The sequence below is a fragment of the Eurypyga helias genome, unplaced genomic scaffold (genome assembly GCF_000690775.1).
Source record: "Eurypyga helias isolate BGI_N326 unplaced genomic scaffold, ASM69077v1 scaffold24290, whole genome shotgun sequence".
Lineage (NCBI taxonomy): Eukaryota > Metazoa > Chordata > Aves > Eurypygiformes > Eurypygidae > Eurypyga > Eurypyga helias.
In genome coordinates this window covers 1,916-20,432 of record NW_010227960.1, presented here as the reverse complement: position 1 = coordinate 20,432, position 18,517 = coordinate 1,916, and the positions used below count along the sequence as shown (strand labels likewise).

Genomic DNA, 18,517 nt, shown 5'->3' with positions numbered 1-18,517 from the left:
GCCCCCGCCTCTCCAGCCAGGTGACTGTGGAGGAGGAAGACCCCCCTCCTTACCAGGACGCCCTCTACTTTCCCATCCTCATCGTGCACCGCAACGAGGGCTGCCTGAACCACGACCACCGTCACCTCCACCGCAACGGGTCCTGCGTGGAGACCTCACTGTGAAAGCAGAGGGCGGTGAGATCTCATTGTCCGTTGCCTGGCCCGAACCAGCGCAGGATCTGGGGAGAGGAGCGCAGGGGAGGGAGGTGGCCCAGGAGGACATCAGGACAGGGTGAACACGGCATCTTGCTCCAGCAGCCGGCAAAAGCTCTCCCCACTGTGGCTCTGACCTCCTGGAGGGGTGAGTGCTGATGCTCCCCCTGACATGGCGCAGAACTCTAGACCGACCGCCACATGCAAAAAAAAAAACACCCAAGCCAACCAAACTGACCCCAAAACCGAAATTCATGGCATCAAGATCCACAGGGGGGGAACAAAAAGACAGGCCTGATGCAGGGAGGGGGGTCCTTTGGCTCCCGGCCCTGGCTCCAGGCTGGCTCGTGCTCCGAGGAACCAGCAGCCACCAGAAAGCTCCCTGCTGTGCCTCTGCCCACCCCGCGGCCCAGGCTGGAGCGACAGCCCTCGCAGGGTGGAGGGGAACGGCCCCTTTGGGAGCAGCGTGTGCCTAAAGGTCCGGCACATCCACACACGTGGAGCTGAGCGGCAGGTTAGGACAAAGGCTGAAAGCCACGAATCCAGCTCTTCCCCTCCATGACCATTCCCCACCCTCCCCACTTTTTTTTTGACCATGCTTCGACTGTTACTCTGTTCTCACTGCTGGGAATGGCACCGCCTCCAGAGGATTCCAGGCTCAGCTCCTTAGGAAGACTCCGCATGCCAGCTCTGAGAGTCAGCATCTCCTAGGTAAAGGGCTTTTGGTTTGGGATTACAGCAGGCAAGCAGCATTGGGGAAGGATGAGTGTGCAAACCCAGATGGAGCAGAGATCTGCAGCACTACTGGTCTGATTGCTGCTGGAAAGAGGAAACAGGAAGCCTCCAGTGAGCTGGGGAAGAGGGAGAGGATGGCACTGGGACGGGCATCGTGGTAAAGGTGGTGTGTCAGGTGGCTGCAGTCCCTTCCTGTCTTTGAAGTGTGTCCTAGTCGGTTCGGATGAGCAAGGGCTCTGGTAGGTTCAACTGCAGTTTACCTGCTCGTAATAGAGCAGCAGGTTGGTGCATGTCTGCAGGAGTGAATTTTGCACGAGATCAGGCTGGGCTCTGGCTGCAGACACTGAGCTGCAGGCTCCTGGCAGCCTGGTTTTGGCAGAGAGCTCTGCGGGGCTGGGAGGGAGAACTGCAAAAGCATGCTGGAGCATCAGGAACCTGGGCTGGGGAATTGAGGAGGAAAAATTCCCCTCCTGGGAGGCCCCACCGTGGGTGCAGGACCTGCAGATGGGAGGCAGGGAGGCGTCTGCTGTGAGGGATGCTCTGCAGTAGGGGGGCTGGGGTTATGTGCGAGGGGAACCTTCTTAAAGCCAAGCGGTTTGCACTACAGAGGCTTTTTCAGGGAGGTCTCAGGCTGTGAGAAGTGAGGTGGCTTCTGTGTACCCCATTAGCCCCTGGGTTCCTCTGGCTTTGGGGCAGGTTGGCCTGCTCTGAGCTCTGTGCTGCTCCTTCTGTCCTGCTGGAAAGGATCTGGGTGATGTTGGGCAAGGAGCCTTGATGTCGCTGAAGCTGCATCAGTCACTGCAGCAGGCAGGCACACGGCTTTTCCTCCTCCGTCAACACATCCCCAGATCTCTCATGTCCTTGTTCTCAGAAAAGCTGTCTCAGTCAGCTCTTTGGGGGAGTGCGTGCCAAATCAGGCAGCGATTTCTCCAGACAGCACTGCTCCTCAGCCTCACCACGCATCCCTCATCCCCTGGGGCAAACAGCGGTGGAGAACAGCAGGTCTGGGGTGACAAGGGCAAGTCCATTAGCACCTGGACATTTGATCTTGGTGCCTGCCTCTGCATCCATCGCAGAAGGGCAAGATGGACCAGCAAACAGCAAGGCTTCTGTCTTGTAACTTGCCCTTACTGTCACTGCCAGACCTAGGTGGTGGCTTAAATAAGAGGGTCCCTTTCGGACAGGGAAGTGTCAGGTCTCCGGTGTGGGCACATCCTTCTCTGCGTTTTGTGCTCATTACTGGCACAGACTCAGACTGGGTGAAAGTGGCTACAGCCCCCTTGGCTGCCCTCGGATTTTCCTGCATAACGATGACATTTGGCTTGCTGTGCGCTTGTGCTTCTCTCTCGAGGGCCTGATGTAAGCTGAGGCCAGTGCTGAGGGTCCTCGTGACTCTGGGGAGATAATGAATGGTGTGTGCTTGTATGTCCTGGTGAATCAGGAGAGTGGAGCTGCAATGGGTCATTAGTGAGGAATGTTGTCCGCTTGTCCTTCCCAACATGTTCTCTTTGAAATCTCCTACACATTGCTTAAATTAGGCTGCGATGGCTTGTCTTTCTGTCTCCGGCCTCCAAGGTGCCTTGGACAGATGGGTTTATCAAAGGTTTGGCAGGCCTTTTAGCTCCCTGGGGCAAAGACAGTCCTCAAAATGGAGACAGATTAGTAGGGTCTCTGTGCCCCTGTCCTTTAGCACCTGCAGCAGAGTTCTGCTTTCAGGCACCTTGTCCTTGGCTCTGTCTTGGCCTCTTCATGAGATTGTTTTAATTTCTTCCTCTGACCCCATTTCTACCCATGAAATCTTATTCTGGAGGCAGGCTATCCAGGTGGATACACGTGTCTTTGAGGCATGGTGACTAGTCTGGCCTGCAGGATCCACGCAGACTCTTCCTGATGCTGAGCACCTTCCCCATGCACATAGTGCCAGCCACAGTCAGGTCCCAGATATGGTCCCAGTGCCATGTTCTGTGGCCATGACAGAGCCACAGCACCCTGAGGAGAAGTGGGACCTGTCTCACCAGTGCTTACTACTGCACGCCAGGATTTCTCGGGGATCCTTTCCTTATATTCTTGGCCTTTGTACCCCCCTGCACCCAATGGAGCTACCCCCCGGTCCAGCCTACTCCATTCTTGCCAGGCTGGAGACCTTCCTGCCCTGTCTTAGGCTCAGGAAACGGGGATGGCATGCTTGGGCATGGGAGGGGACCAGGACTGGGCAGGGGCGTCAGTAGCTTGGCAGAGAAGTGGTGGAGCTGAAAAGGACAGACTGAAACTGGGGTTGTGCTCCCTCTCCTCCTTCCTGCCTGCAGTGGCAGGGCAGCATGCCTAGCCAGGCAGGGAAGTTCATGGCAGACAACTGGGCTCTCCCTTCCCACCCCCAGCATGGGATGCAGCTAGCAGAAGGGATGTGCACGTATAGGTTTCCTCCTAAGTGTTGGCGAAGGGCCCTAGTGCCCTGGGCAAAGGGCAGATGATTTAATTCTCCTTGCAGCTCTGGTTATCAGCACAGATATCCAGACACAGTCTGTCCCTGTTCTGGCACATGGCCTCTCCATGGTGGAGTGGTCCCATCTCCCCCGGCACACAAACATCCACCCGCCACAGCTCCAGGCTGAGCAGCAGTCGGGTGCCTGCTCTTCCCACAGCCCCGTGTCTGCTCTCTGCCATGTCTCTGTCGGTGACGACGATTCCTTTGGCAGCTCAGTCGATGGCCCAGTCTGCTCTTCTCATGATAGCCTGCTGCCTTATATCCAGCCTGAATTCTCCCTGCTGCATCTTAATCCCATTACATCTCCTCCATCGACTGGTGGGTTTAGTTGGCTCTGCTACTTTTCCCCGTGGCCTTCCCAACACAAGCAGGCGTTATCTGGTCTCTGCAGCCTTCCCTGCACCAACCCCAGTGTTTTCTCTCCCCCAGGACCTTACTGGGCAAACCCTGGCTTGCACGATGTTGCAGAAGTTTTCCCTGCGTAGCGAGTCTGTCCTTCCTGCTCTGAGCCTGGCCTGGGCAGGAGGAGAGGGCCAAAGGTGCAAGCGATGTCTTGGTCTGTCGGGCTGGCTGTGTCGTCGTTTCTGGGGCAGAAATTCTCTTCAAAGTGAGCGAAGTACACAGAGCTGCTGGCCCCTTACGCAAGGAAAGCCTGCATCAGCCTTGATGGTGAAAGCTGAATGCTTGTTGGTATGGAGTGGTAGTAACTAGGGGATCTCCGCAGTCAGATGGTTTTGGTTTTTTCCATACGTCATCCACCCGTTGCAGCTTTCCATGGGCCGAGAGTCAGGCTCAGCATTGCATTTGTCAGCAGGCTCTCCTCGCATACTGGGACGCATGAGATGAGAACGCTGCCAGCTCCTCTCCCTGGTGCTTCGTGGTGTTAACACATCCCTAGAAGAGAGCTAATCCTCACTGCTGCAAGGCTGGATGATAAATTCAGGCTATTTGGCATTTCCCGTTGCTGCCAGTATACTTGCTGGCTATTTACAAGCTCTCCAGCTTTCCTGAACTAGAAAAAGGGAGGGAATGAGCATGAGAGGCTCTGGATCAACTGATCTTCAAGACACATCACCGCCCATCCATTTTTCAGCACACTCTGGAAGGTTCCCTAGAAGGTAGTGCCCAGCTCTTCATTCCTGCAGAACCCGTCAGTGACACCCACCAGTCTGGTGGTACTTCTGGAGCCCACTGCATGTGATGCAGAGCACTCCAAGGAGGGGGGATTTCAGAGAGGGCTTTTGGGTTGAGCAGCTGTAGGGGCATGTGTTAGCACAAGGGGAGGGAATCTCATCTGATGGCTAACACCAAGCCTTCCGGAGTTACACCAGGCAAATAGGATTAGCGCTGAGGAAGCTGCTGTTTTTCTGATTTCAAACAAGCACACCTCCCCTCCCTTTCTGCTTCCTGTGAAAAGCACATGTTGGAAACCCATCCTGTCCCTGACCTCTTTGTTGTCTCCACTCATACTCGAGAGGCTGCAGAGCTGTTTAGTAATTCTGATGGATGCCCATGGAGTGGGGACTGCAGGGAGAGGTTTATTAAGTGGAAGTTTAGGAAAGTTAGGTAGCATCCAGTGCCAGCGAATGACTGCCTGCTGAATAGCCCATGGGAAGAATAACACCTTTTAAGCTCTCCCTCCAGCTTTTCCAAGCATGGCTTCAGTGCTACTGTCTAATATCACCGGAGTGCTGCCTTACTTTTAGCTGGGTACGACCTTGCTGCAACGTGCACCTACGCTGCTGCAGTAGCGGTAGGGCATGGGTCTGAACATCACACCACCGCCCAGAAGTTGTGTTACCAAAGAGCTGGAAGTCCCAGTTTGTGATACGTGCTTCGACTCATGTTTCATTCATATTCGGTAGTTAGAATGACTACTGAGTGAACACGATCTGGATCCCTACCATCTCAGAAATGGGACGTGGTTTAAGCGTTAGCTCTGTTTGGTCACACTGCCTCCTGCCATGTGTGTGAGCTTAGAGTCCGTGCTGAGCCAGGGATGTGTGGACACCACACAAGGTTGGTTCACAGGACATGGGACCCCAGTGAGGACTTGGGGCTGAGCCTGCCTAGGGTTCTTTTCCCCATGGGCATTCTGGCAAAAGGGGAAAGGGGCTTAGTCACATTTCCGGTAGGAATTAACAGGCTACGTTCATTCCTAGTGTAATTGTATTGTAGCCAGTGGTATTATACCAATGTGATCTTGGCTTAGCAACTTCTCAGAGTGGTCTGTCCTTGGGTCCAGACAAATTGATCTGTCGCGGTGTTGCTTTGATGCGTAGAGTTTGTTGGGACTTGGCCAACATGAATGAATGTTGAGTATCTACTGCCTCTGCAAGCAGCCGGTTCAGTTGTTCTGCTCTACTGCCTCCATCACAGCTGCTCCGTCAAGGGAAACGTTACGCCCATGGATGCGATCTCGTCAACTGCCGCAGAAGTAAGCTAACAAGCAAATTGGCCTCCGCCGCACTGGGAGAGGAGCCTTCTCCCACAGGACCGTAGCCTTTCCGCACACGAGGTAAAAGAGGTCCCAAGGACAGAACTGAACCTGCAAGACCCATGGCCTCTGGCCTCCCCTTCCTCCTTCCCTCCTCCCCTTGTCTGTCCGTCTTCGGGGAGGGACAGTTTCTCCGTGGAGTTCAGCAAGCTCCTCTTCCTGCAGCTCATAACCAGGCTCTACTAACAGGTACATCATCCACCTATGCAACGCTTCCCGAAGCTGCCGAGTTTTCAGGAGCCCCTTACGATGTGCAGCGTGGCCATCCAGTACTGAGGATAAGCACAGCGGCTGCTGGAAAGCTAAGTGGGTTTTATTCCTCCTCTCCTCCCGAGGAAGACTGTTTTTGTTGGGGATTTTTGTTCGTTCGATTTTTGTAAAATTCATTGGGGGAAACAAAGCTTGTGAGAAATTGGTGCCCATCCTGAACCCTCCCCTGTCCTTCGAACTTCGGGAACGGATGGATCACCTACTGTGATTATAATTTAGCAGACTCTGTAGAGCAAAGTAGGTTCACACGCAGACACACGAGGTCCTTTCACTCTCCATCAGCACAAGCCGCTTCCGCAATCTTAGCTACTCACATTAGCGAAAGAAAAAGCCTAGCTAGAATGTGGTGAGATGACTTAGTATTTTGTATCAGTCCCATGGTCCCAATGTCCATTAGCAGCACCGTCAGCTGCCGTGCCATGAATTCAGACCTTGGATGGCTGCCCACGAACCGGTCAGGGTGAAAAGGTTTGGAAAAACCCAAGCCCGAGTCTATGTGCGTCTCCAGAAGCAGATGCAGAGGGAGGATGAGCTGAAAGCTGCCCTCCCCGGGAGAGCCTGTCGCCCCCCCGGGGCCAAGCGGAAGGCAATGACAGTAACAGCACGAATGACCGTTCAGCCAGCTGGAAGTGGGCAGTGCTGGTGGAGATGGAATGCTCAAGGAGGACTGGGATGTTGGCCCTGTGGCTTCGGAGTGCGGTAGGCTGATCGGGAGCGGTCTGGCATGTAAAGTCATCCTCTGCCCCCAGAGCTGTGACCTGGCTGTCCACCCAAGCCTGGGTGCGTTGCAGCGTGAGCTTCTGCGTGCCCACGTGCACCCAGGAGAGGGGTCGTGTTTGTGGATTTGGTCTGGTGTCACTCATGCGTCCTTGCGGCCGGGGGACAGAGCATTCCTTGTTCCTCCTGAGAGGAAATTCCTGACCTGACTTTTGCGAGAAGAGGGTGTGAAGTGTCACATTTGCTGCAGCAAGTGGCAGGGAGCAGGGACAAAAGCATGGAGCAAGTTCTTGTTTGAGAACAAGCTAATCCCTTGCTGGCTGCATGGAATGGGAGAGCTGCTGGATCTGCTCCCTGGCCAGCACTCTTCCAGCTCTTCAGCCCCTCCCCAAACCCAACGTGCAAACTACCATTCCTCTGAGCTAGCTTAAGCAGCCCGCTCCCCTGAACTCCTCCCAGGCTGTGTGCTTGCATGGTTTGTCCCTGCTATAGCACCGTTTCTCCCTGCTGGGTACCATGGGCCGGCCACAAAACACCTTGGAATGTGTGATGGCTTCAGGCATGCTGCTGGCTGGACCTGGTGTGCTCATGCTTGCTTGGGGGGGAGCCAGCACAGCCTGCAGAGCATCGCAGCACACCCTGGCCCCACTTGTGCATCACTTTGTGCTTGCCCAGAGGCTCCCACAGCACTTTTCTGAGCCTTTGGAGACGGGGTGGGTTCAACAGACCGCGGTCAGAAAACGTAAGGCCCTGACATTTCGTTGGTCTCCATCTCCAGAGCCTTGGTGCTGTCCCTGAGGAGGAGAGGCAGGTTGGCTGTTGTGTCAGTGCGGGACCAGGGGACAGCGTGGCGGTGACAGCAGCGTGTCTGCTGGGCGAGGTGCTGGATGAGGGCTCTGTTCTTCTCCTGGGACCGAGGATAGCTTTGCTACGGCTGAACAAGGCGCAGCTGATGGAGTGAGCTGAGGAGGGCAGGACAGCGTGTGGATGCTCAGCAAGGTGCGTGGAGAGGAGGGGCTGTACAGGAACTTGGCAGATGTGGTGGTTTTTACGGGAGACACACGAGGCACAGCAGGGCAGGAGGCTGCTGTGCTGGAGCAGCGGTGCTGTGAGGCAGGGAGGGTAGGGGGGAGACTGGGGGAGCAGGGATTTGGTGAAGAAGCCCAGGAACAAGCCAGGTTTCAAAGCAGGCTGAGCATGCTCTGGCTGAGGAGACGGGCAGGAGGTATTTCCAAGCTGAGGTGCCCACGTCGAGCCTCGCTGGGTTGTCAGAGCAGGGATGTTGCCTCCAAGCCCAGCACTGACAGCCTGAGCACGTGTCACCAAACCGCAGCGGCTAATGCAGCCACAAGGTGTAAATGTCACTAATGAATAAATTGCCTTGTGCCTTGGAGAGGCTAATCCATCACGGCCGGGACAGGGGTCTGACAGGCTTGGCTATTTCAGGCATAGCCTGTAGGGAGGAGGAACACTCGGTTTCTGAGCCATCCCCGCCGCGTAGGGAAGCCGAATCAGGGCTTGGCTCTGCACTGCTCCATAGCTTCCCAGCTGCATGAGCTCAGGCTTCATCCCTCTTCACTGCGACCGAAGGAAGAAGCAGGAGAAGGTCTAGGTTAGCCAAAACTGCCCTGTCAGCAGGGTGATGCGCGGGCCCCAGCGGGGGCTAGCAGATGGGGGAGCTTGGAGGGAGGCTGCTGGCCGTGGGTGGTGTAGGTGCCAAGGGGTTAAAGTGTTGGGTCCCCAGCAATCAGGAGAGCTTGCATCAGTTGTCTGGGGTGCAGGGCCGTGTTTCAGGACAGTAATACTTGGTGCCATGTTTTACAAACGTGCAGTCCCCAGTTCAGTTTCATAGCTTGCCCCTGTAAGGGGCGACATGGAAATGCTCCATGGCTCCTCCAGCCCAAGCCCTCACCCAGTCCGGAGACATGGCTCTACTACGCTGTCCTGGGAGCAGTGCGCAGCCCCCCCATTTCCCCCCTCTGCTGTTGAACCCCCGCCACCAGCACCTCGGCAGGCTGTGCAGCAGGCCAGCAGGTACCCAGCAGGCAGGGACAGAAGCTCAGCGTGGACAAATCCAGCCTCGTTGGCATCAAGGGCAGCTGAACGCAGCAGCGTTTCCTCTGCACATCCCTGCAGCAGCCTGCTCCTCCACCCCCAGTCAGTGCTGGAAATCAACCTGCTGTCCTGTTTACGACATATGCCAGCGTGACACCTTGCAAATTGATGCCTGGGTCACTGTGAGCAGAAGCTGCCAGGCTTGGGAAGCTGGCCACCGGCTCCTGCTGCCATGCGGAGAGCAGCAAAGCAGGGCTTGCCATCTGCTGTGGGGGGAGCCAGACGGGTACCCTTGCTCCGGCCCGATGGGACGTCAGCTGGTGTAGGCTGAGTGAAAGCCCTTGTGTCTTTCCCTGTCCTTTACTTCCTGCCCGTCTTCCCTCATCATTGGGGTGCAGACCTATGGGCAGGGGGCTCTTCCCAGCTTGGTTGGGGTCTCTCAGCTGAGTGCCGCTCACACTGCATTGGTGGATGGCAGCAGGAGGGGTGACCACCTCCCAGGCAAGGTGCCAGAGGTTGTTCCTTCCTGAAGGCCTACAGCTGACCCCCTTCCCCAAATCCCCACAGTACTCCTTGGGGGTGAATCTTACGGGAGAGCTGAGGGACCCGTACTGGCCCTGCGCTGGCACGTGCCCTTCTTGGCACAGAGTGACCTGCTCGTTACTGCTCTGCAAGGCTGTCCCAACCGTAACAAGTGACCCACCACCGACAGGAGTGTTCACGCTCAGACAAGCTGCTGCCGCTGTCAGGGCTTTCGTTTTCACTAACATGAGTAGCGTTTGGAACGGTTTCAACCCTTGCAAACTGGCAGACAGTGGAGTGTTGGTCTTGGCCGTGGGCGAGTGGTGCTTTGCTCTTTGGCCAAGAGATTGACGTGAGGGAAGGCAAAGGGTTCTCCAGGCAGCGGCTACTTATCCGGGTGTTCCCGCGTGTGGCAGCTCAGGAGTGGGTTCAGAGGGTGCTCAGGAGGAGTTAACAGCCTTGGCTGTTTGCAGGAAGAGGAGCTGTGAGTGTCCTGGAAAGCAAGTCAAGTTGTTCTGATGATGATGATACGTTTTCCCCAGCCTTTTTCTCCCCGTCCCTGTTCCTGGCTCTGGCGGCCAAGTCCTCCTCATGTTTCTGCTAGCATGGCTGAGGGGCCTCATCGCTGCCCTCCCAGCATGGGCTTTCATTGCACAGCCAGCTGACCGGGCGCAGCCCCGTACTTGGAGCTACAGGCAGGCTTGCCCAGGACCAGGCCACCCCCATTGAGCCCCCACGCTCACTGCTGGAGCTGTTCCTTCATCAGCCTGATGCTGATCCGGGTCTGTTCTGCTGTTTCTGAACACGAGTTCTCATTTCATTCAGGTGTGTCATTCAGTGGAAATATTTTGTAAATGCAAATAAAAAGAAATAAATCTATTCAATACCTCGGTCTCGAGGATGGGAAACAAGTAGTGGGAGACGCCCGGGTGGGGAGGTTTCACGGCTGCTGCCGCCGGTTAGATTTTCTGGTGGAGGTAGCTTGTGGAACATCCGCGAATAGTTGGGAACGGGGGGGGGGCGGCTACACAGACCTGCAAGGGCTTGGGGCTGAGCCCTGTGGGCACCCCTCGGGCAGTCACCGCCGTCGGGGACAGCCTCGCACTCCATCCTTTCTGATCTTCAAGGGGGTGACAGGGCGCAGGTAAAGGTCCGTCTGGCCAGGGGCCAGCGGCACCGCAGGCGTCTGTCTCCATCGGGCAGAGCAAGGCAGAAGCGGGTACGTGGCGAACAAATTCTTTTGTGAGCACTGGGAAACAGGTTTTTACTTTTCAACTCTGTCAATATGATCTAGCTCTGTCTGTCTCTCTATATATGTACAAACAGTATATCACAATGTTGCCTTTTTTGTTGGAAATATCAAAGTACAAAGATTGTAAACCAAATCGGTGTAATAAAAGTTTCAGATGATTCACTGAGCTGGCTGCCAGCGGTGGGTCTGTGAGCGCTGGGGCTGGGCAGGGGTGGGGAACGCCTGAAGCCCCTGCGCTGCTCAGAGGGCAGGAGGGGATGGAGGTCAGCCCGCTTGCTTAATTCCCCCTCCAGCCTCTCATGGTTGGGGCGGTCGAAGGACCGAGGCAGTCGGGTACGTGCCACGTCCTGGTGGCCACAGCCCACGGGGCTGCTCCGTTTTCCTCCGAGCCCAAGGAACCTGCTCCATTTTCAACCCTGTGGGAAATGTGAGCCAGCAGTCCTGCAGGAGGCCCTCTAGCTTGCAGATTCGTGGAACATAGGTTTTTCTGACCGAATTGCACAGAAGAGCCTTGCTGGGGAAGGTGAGCATCTGGTTGTCGAGAACGTGCCTGCTTGCAAAGCAGGCTGGCACTGATCAGTGGCGTAGCAACCCAGAGCAGGAAACTGGTGGAAAGACCTATCGTTTATTAAATTCTTTTTTTTTTTAAACTTTTCACCACCCATGTCAGACTCCAGACAGGTTTTACTATAAAAACAAATCCTTGAGCAGAGCAATAGCTAGAAAAAGCTGATGAGGAACTAGAAACAACATTCCCTCTAGCCTCTATGTGTCTCACATCCTCCTCAGAAGAAAGACTAAAATAGCTGTTTGCCCTGAAGATTAGGTGGACTCCACTTCAGCTATTATACAGGTGGAACAATATCCAGTGGCCTGAACTAAATAGGATTTAGACTTGGGTACAGTGGGAGAGCGAGCTCAAGAGGCACATGGTTTCTGCAACAGTCCCGTGATGTCTAATGCCTGTCGTGTGAAGTCATGGATTGGATGATGAAGACCTGGAGCGTTTTCTTCAAAGGGTTTGGGTAGGGGGGTGCTGCAGAGACCCCAGCCTTGCCGCTTCCCGGTTGGCCCACACGATTTGGTGGATGAGGTACTCGGTCTCCTGGCCCACCTCTGTCAGGCGGAGGTCGAACTCGGTCAAAGCCTTGTTATCCACCAGCCCACCAAGGAGCTGCTTGCCACCAATCTGCAAATGGGTGAGAAGAAGGGGTTAAGGGCGGAGATCCAAAAGTGAAGTGTATTGCTCCCTTTCCTCCTCCCCAGGGCAACTTCTCCTGCACTTCCCTGCTGCTGGTCATGGGGAGCCCCTGAGATGGTGCCAGAAGTGACAAGGGCCTTTGCCCAAGCCTGAAATGTTGCTCACAGAAGTATACGGGGAAGGAGTGTCACCTTATGCAGCGCTCAGTGATACGACACATGCTAATGACCCCCTCTGGGTAGCGTGTCAGGAGTCCTCAAGCTCAGGCTGGTTAGTGGCACGGCTGGTGATGATAACCTGAGTCTCTGCCCTCCCCTGTCCCTGGGTCCTCGGCTCAGTGCCGGCTGGGGATAAACGGCAGTGGGATGAGCTGTGCTGCTCCGCATATCAGCAGCAGTGAGAGCCCCAGTGCTGGCAGTCTCCTGCCTGGTTGCCATTTCACAGGCTGGGTTGGCTTTCCTGGGGGGAACATCTTACACAACTTAAGTCCAGACTGCGTGGGACAGAAAATGTGGTGCAGATAGCCTTAGGGAGGTAACTCACTCTGGGACATTTCCCTCCCTTACCTGAAGCGTTGTCTTTAGGGATGTGATAATCTGACTTCCCTCCCAGTTATTCTCTTTCAGGTACCAAATACACCTCCTGCCCCCCTCTCCTCCATCCAGACAGTCCCCACATCCCAGCAGCCTCCCTCTTAGACCTTTTCCCAAAAAGGACTGTGAAGCAGTCTCTTTTTAATAGGGTATGGAGGTCAGAATTTAATGCATCCCTAGCAGAGGCCCCCATTTCCCCAGAGACGGTACCACCAGCTCACTTGTTGGGCTGCTGTGGAGTTTCACAAATGGGCATCAGGAAAGCTCATCAAAAGGAAGATGCTAAGCATAATTTACCAAACAAATACCCTTCTATCCTTTCCAACCTTTGCCCCCTTGTATCATTAAACTCAAACGGTTTTCCGCATCCAGGATCATGAAACTCGGAACTCAGAACGCTTTCTGCCATCAAATCCTTTTAAAACCATTGTCAAACACATTGATGCCAATATTCCTGCCAGCGGGGACAGCTGGTCTTGCTGTCTCTTTATTGTGACAGTGAGAAAAATTGAGGCAGCGCAGAAAGTTTAAAAGCCAGCATGATTGCATTTGGCTGTCTCGTTTCAGATTTCTAAAGCTCTCTTTAATCAGCAGAAGAGAAGCGGTCTGGTCTGTGGGCATGTTGCGTACTGCAGCTCTTAGGGATGTAGTAAGATCTGTGGATGCTCCTCTGTCTAGAAAGTGTAAGCCTGTGGTTTAGGGGCCACTTATAAGCACCCAGACGTGACACTTGTGACCTACCATGCCACTCGTGACCTACCACGCCACTCCAGAGCTGCAGGGTGAGTTAAAGGAGCCCAGCCACGGAGCCAATTTTCTAGCAGCCTCCCCGAGCGCTCCCTGTGACGGACAGGATTGATTCTGGGAAGGGTGGCACTCTCTGTGTGCCGCTGAGTGACAGATGGCACAGCAGATCTGAAGCACAGAGGCTATGCATAAGGCCCTCGTCTCACGATGCCTATCATTATTATCTATTCCCACGTGTGTGAAGCGGCTGTGGTTTTTGCCAGACATACTCCCTGTTTCTCAGTTTCCTGGGCTGGGGGAGAGAGGAGAATCCCTCTCTGCCCAAAAGCCCAAAGCCTGGAAGCCAGACCCAGCCCTGTGAACATAGTGAGATGTAAGGAGCAAGATAAATGCGTGTGCGTGCACAGAGGATGTCCGTCTCCTTCCCTCCGTCTGCTGGAGCCTCTTCCCTGCTTGGAACCGATTGTTATCGCAGCAGCGTTGCCAAGTGAGGGATGCGTTTTACCTCTGCAGCTTCGGGGCAGGGCAGGCTCAGCATCTGCTTTGCTCCGCCACCACACCTGCTCACAGACTGCGGGAAGAAGGGTTTCTCTTACCCGCCCCAGGTGGTTGCATGAGAAGTTGATGCTCGTCAGGGTGATGTTCTGAGCCAGGACCCAGGAGAAAAGCGCAGCAGTGGATTCCGCCAGGTTGTTACTTCCCAGGTGGATGGACTTCAGGGTGGTGTTGGTCAGCAGGGCACGGCCGATCGCCTCCCCACCGCCGTCCTCCACGTAGTTGTGGTGCAGATTCAGGGAGGTCAGGGTGGAGTTCTCGGCCAGAGCTTGAGCAAGAGCCTCAGCCCCTCGGTGAGAGATGTGGTTGTTACACAGGTCGAGGATTTCTAGCCTGCTGTGGTTGAGCAGCTTGCCAACAGCTCGTGCCCCCTTGTCCCTGATGAGATTGTGGGACAAGTTCAGCTCCACCAAGCTGGGGTGATCCAGCAAGTTACGGACCAGCAGTCTGGTCTTGTCATCATCCACTTTGCTGCGCGTCAGCTTGAAAACCTGGGGGGGTAAAGGGCGGGGACATTGAAACAGCCAGCGCTTTGGATTGAGCTTCGTACAAGACCTCAAGAGAGTTAAACCCATGGCCCACCAGACGGGATTCATCCCCCTTCACTTCCCACGCCTTTAGCCAGTGGGCTCAAGCAGTTGTTTTTATAGTGGGCAGATACTTCCAGCGGGCAGGACGTGCCACTGATGTCCCGTGCCTGTTCTAGGGAGAAATGGTTCATCTCCTGAAAACCCCTGTTCCTCTCCTCTGGCTCCACAGGATCTCTGACACAGGAGGATAAATTAAAATGAGATTTAGCTGCCCAAACATCTGCAGAGAGTAAGAACAGAACTCATCCCAGATCCTAGTCAAACACAGTCTGAATGAGCTTTTGCACTGGTGACAGGGGCAGCAGATACTCAGTGCTAGGCCAGTGAGTTAACGTCTCCACCCTCTGCCAGACCGCAACTTGCAAAGGGAAGGGTGCTGCCAGCAAGAAAACTGGTCCCTGGGTTTCTACAACCCCCTTCCCTTCCCCCTTCCCCAGTTTGAAGACCTGGCTGCGGAAGAAAGGTTCTGTCTGGGACACGTTACCTTCAAGCTGTGGCACATCTTCACAGCGACAGCCAGGTTGCAGCAGTCCTGGTAGGTGATGTTAAAGAGGTTCCGCTCGAAGTTCATGCCGCAGTCCTTCACGCCATAAGTGAGATGGAGCTCTTTGAGGTGAGGGAGAGCTGTAATGAGGACTCCCAGGTCGTAGTGATGCACAGAGACCTCACTGAACCCCAAATCACTCCCCCTATTAAAGATGTCATCCCTCTTCTCCTTTTGATCCACCTTCACCGGTGGCAGGAACTGATCCACCTCCAGTTTCTGCACATAGTCTTTGCAGAGCGGGATGAGCTCTAGGACCTGGTTGGGGTCCGTGATGTTAGGGATGAAGCGTTTCAGGACGTTCTCCAGGTGACGTTCAAAGAACATCCGTTTCCAGCTGCCTCCATGGTTGGCGATGGCACACACTTGCCAGCGCTCCGTGCAGCACCTCTTCCAGTAATCCTCATCGCTTATTAGGTTGGCAGTCACAGCAAGAGGAAGGCTGGTGGAGAGCCTGTCCAGCACCTTCCTTAGGTGCTCAGGCAGAAGACGGTCCAAAATAGGGTTCTCTGGAAGGGATGAAGAGGAGGAGAGGTTGGTCTGGGCTGTAGGAACCATGGCTGGTCCTGCCCAGGCCCCCGGCTTTGTGCCCATGCCCTCCCCGCTGCTCACACTGGCTCTCTTCTCAGATGTAAGAAGCTGGTGCAGGGAGCTAAGCTGGCAGGAAACGTGTGGGATTCATCTCCTACACTTCTGTACAGGATTTCTAACTTTTACAATAAACCGTCAGCATAATTGGGTTTACCCCCATAATATTTGGGAACTGCATCAGAAGCTTAGCTCACAGTTTGAATTTAGTTTGAATGCAGTTTATATTCAGAGCAGGACTTCTGCTCCCAAGAGAGCTCACTCAGACTTACAACCATGGGAAAGCTTGTCTTGTCATTTGCTGAAATTTCTCCCTTTTGTTTCTGAGCATATCGATGGATGCCCCATCCCTGCAAGTGTTCAAGGCCAGGCTGGACGAGGCTTTGAGCAACCTGGTCTAGTGGAAGGTGTCCCTGCCCATGGCAGGGGGGTTGGAACTAGATGGTCTGTAAGGTCCCTTCCAACCCAAACCAGTCTGTGATGCTATGATTCTAAGACAGTTAGGTAGACCCCTCTCCTTTCCCCCATCCCAGTCAGTTCTCAGGTGAGATATGCTGCTTCTGCTTTGCTGTGCTTTATGGCCACGGCTGAGGTAAGTCCAGCAGAGCATGGATGGAAGAAGAAACGACCGGACATGGTTAGGGCAGTCACATCCTGGATAGCAGCCCAGAGGAATACAGGAGCGTGCAAGTACATCCCTGGAGTGTACAAGCACAAAATTAGCAACTAGACAGTTTGTGGCTGCCTGAGGGGATACTTCTCCCCATCTGTTCCGTTGGCAGGACTGGGTACCCCACTCTGCCTTTGGGATGCATCTGCCTGCCCTGTTGACCCTCTGCTCCCCAGGACTGCACTCTCTCTCCATGTGTCCCGGGGAAACGCACTCCCGCTTACTTTCAAAATTGTGAACGATGTGCTGGAGGCAGAGCTCAGTGAGGTGGGGGACGGTGACAAGGGACCACTTGGGATCCTCAATGACACGGTGTGTGTAGCACAAGTCAGCAGCGAGGCTGGTCCGGGATGGATACAGTGAGGGAATGGCTGTGCCCCTGTCACCAGCCGCTGACCGCTGCATCCTGCTTTTGGGACCCACTTCTTCAGGAGAAGCAAGAAGAGAATTGCTTGAGAGCAGGAATCACCACCATATTTTCCAGCTGGGCTGCCTGCAAAAGGAAAAGACAACTTTAGAAAGAGGCCAGCGATAAGAATGCTCTGTTCACACCGCTCTCCTGCAAGGCACTTGGCCCCTGCCCTTTGCCTGCCTCCTCTGCTCAGGCTGGAAGCACTGCAGCGGAACAGCAATGATTCAGCCTTACCTTTACACACTGCCCTGTACAAAGAGCTCTCGAGGTACCACGTGCAATAAGCAGCTAATAATGTGGTGTTAATTCGGAGCGCTGTTGGAGAGGAGGGACAGGAATTGAATGTTTGCTGTCTTTTCCAATAAAAGGAAGAGATGAAGCTGGCAGGAGCTGGATTTAAAGCAAAGGAAAACGATGGTTCCTCACATCATATGCAGGTGAGCTGGGGAGTTCCTTGCCATGGGATATTTGGGATGCTGAAAGTGTGTGCAGGTTCCAGGACGAGTCCATGGAAGAGAAGCCCCTTGTGAATGGGTTAAACAGCAACCGAATGATTCGGTGCACAGAAACCACACCTGGCTCAGTGTGGAGGCAGGGAGAGTGCTGGAGGAAAGAGTCACATACTTGCATTGCTTCTCTGCTCTTCTCCAGGCATCTGCTCCCAGCTACTGTCAGAGATGGGATACTCTGGGATGGGATACTGGGCCAGACCATCCTCTGGTTTCATCCAGTATGCCTGTTCTTATCACTCTTTAAAGATTGGTGCTTCACAGATGAAAACACTCTAAGTGTATTCTTTTTTTTCTGCTTTTCCCAATTACTCTCCAGCTGAACTCCTTCCAAACATCCATTAACTGATGAGATGGGTCAGACCTGTTCAAACCACACTGAGCCTAAGCAGATACAAGCTAAAAGAAACAGCCTGGAGCAGAAGGCAGGATGCCCAGTCTTATTAGCTCTGCAGAGATTTCCCAGACCAAAGTTTCCCAATTTGCTGTTTCCTAGCCCAACACCAGGACCAGCACTCTTAACCACCAGGATCCCACATGTATGGTTGTTGCCTGGAGGACCTAATGGTTCCCTTCCCAGCCCCACCAGTCTGGAAGAGGCAGAGGAGACACTATGAAGGAGTCTGCCTCTTGAGTCTGGGGTTCAACAGGAGCACCCATGCTTGCTGAGCATCAACCAGGGCATGCAGACCCATGCTCATCCTTACTGGGGCTCGCTGGACCTAGCAGGGCTGCAATGCACCGCTAGGCAGTTAGAGGCTGCAGGACCCCTAAAAGAAGCATGAGGCTGATGGCAGGATGGCAGTGTCAGAGACGAGAACAGCTTCATGCAAGAGCAAGAGGGATCCTCGGGGCAAAGGTGGCCTTGCACCGCGGTAGGGTCCAAAGGATCCTGTGACAACATCCCGCACAGAAGCTAACTGCCGTGGTGTCTTGTGCCACAACATCCCTCAGCCGAACAGCGTTTTGGTCCCAAACCGCTCCTCCTTTGTGAAGGGCGGGAACCAGGTGGTGCTTCCCACAGCAAACATCATCTGTCCTTCCCCTGCATCAGGCTGCTTCCTCCTCCTCTGCCTCCCAGGGCACCAAGGTCAGGGAAGCTGTATTTCCTGGGAGGCATCGGTGCACAGATGGATGACAAAGGCAAAGGCTGTAGAAAAAGTGAGCCTGGTCTGAAGAAGGGTGGGTGTGGAAGGAGAAGGAATGGGTGGTGGGTGGATGTGAGGACTGGGAATCCTTCCTCTGCAAAGCTCCCTGTCCCCTAACCCTAACCCTAAGGAAGGTGATGTGAACACAGGCCACCATTGACGGGGGGAGAAGAGGCCTGATTCTCCACGGGACACTGACCCAGGACACAGGACACTGAAATCCCAGCTCTTGG

General features: G+C 54.5%; 2 protein-coding genes across 2 annotated transcripts in view; one reads left to right on the top strand and one right to left on the bottom strand.

Annotated features, from left to right (window-relative positions):
• TMEM151B (transmembrane protein 151B) overlaps window positions 1–399 on the top strand; it is a 2,096-nt gene extending 1,697 nt beyond the window's left edge. The window contains exon 3 of the mRNA XM_010158062.1: window positions 3–399. Within this exon, the coding sequence (XP_010156364.1) occupies window positions 3–164 (162 nt within the window). The 3' untranslated portion in view covers window positions 165–399. The remainder of the gene's footprint in view (window positions 1–2) is intronic.
• An 11,340-nt stretch (window positions 400–11,739) lies between these two features.
• Window positions 11,740–16,620, bottom strand: TCTE1 (t-complex-associated-testis-expressed 1). The gene is made up of 4 exons (XM_010158050.1): window positions 16,440–16,620; window positions 14,898–15,466; window positions 13,865–14,314; window positions 11,740–11,916 (listed from the first exon to the last, which is right to left on the bottom strand). Exons 1-4 carry the CDS (start codon window positions 16,618–16,620, stop codon window positions 11,740–11,742), a joined length of 1,377 nt encoding a protein of 458 aa, XP_010156352.1.
• Between the last annotated feature and the right edge of the window lie 1,897 nt (window positions 16,621–18,517).

Excerpts from the sequence above, each read along its gene's own strand:
- TCTE1 (XM_010158050.1), bottom strand. The coding sequence starts at position 16,620 with ATGCAGCGGTCAGCGGCTGGTGACAGGGGCACAGCCATTCCCTCACTG. Across the intron at positions 14,315-14,897 it reads AGATGTGCCACAGCTTGAAG|GTTTTCAAGCTGACGCGCAG; the intron begins GTAACGTGTCCC and ends TTACCCCCCCAG. Across the intron at positions 11,917-13,864 it reads CATGCAACCACCTGGGGCGG|ATTGGTGGCAAGCAGCTCCT; the intron begins GTAAGAGAAACC and ends ACCCATTTGCAG.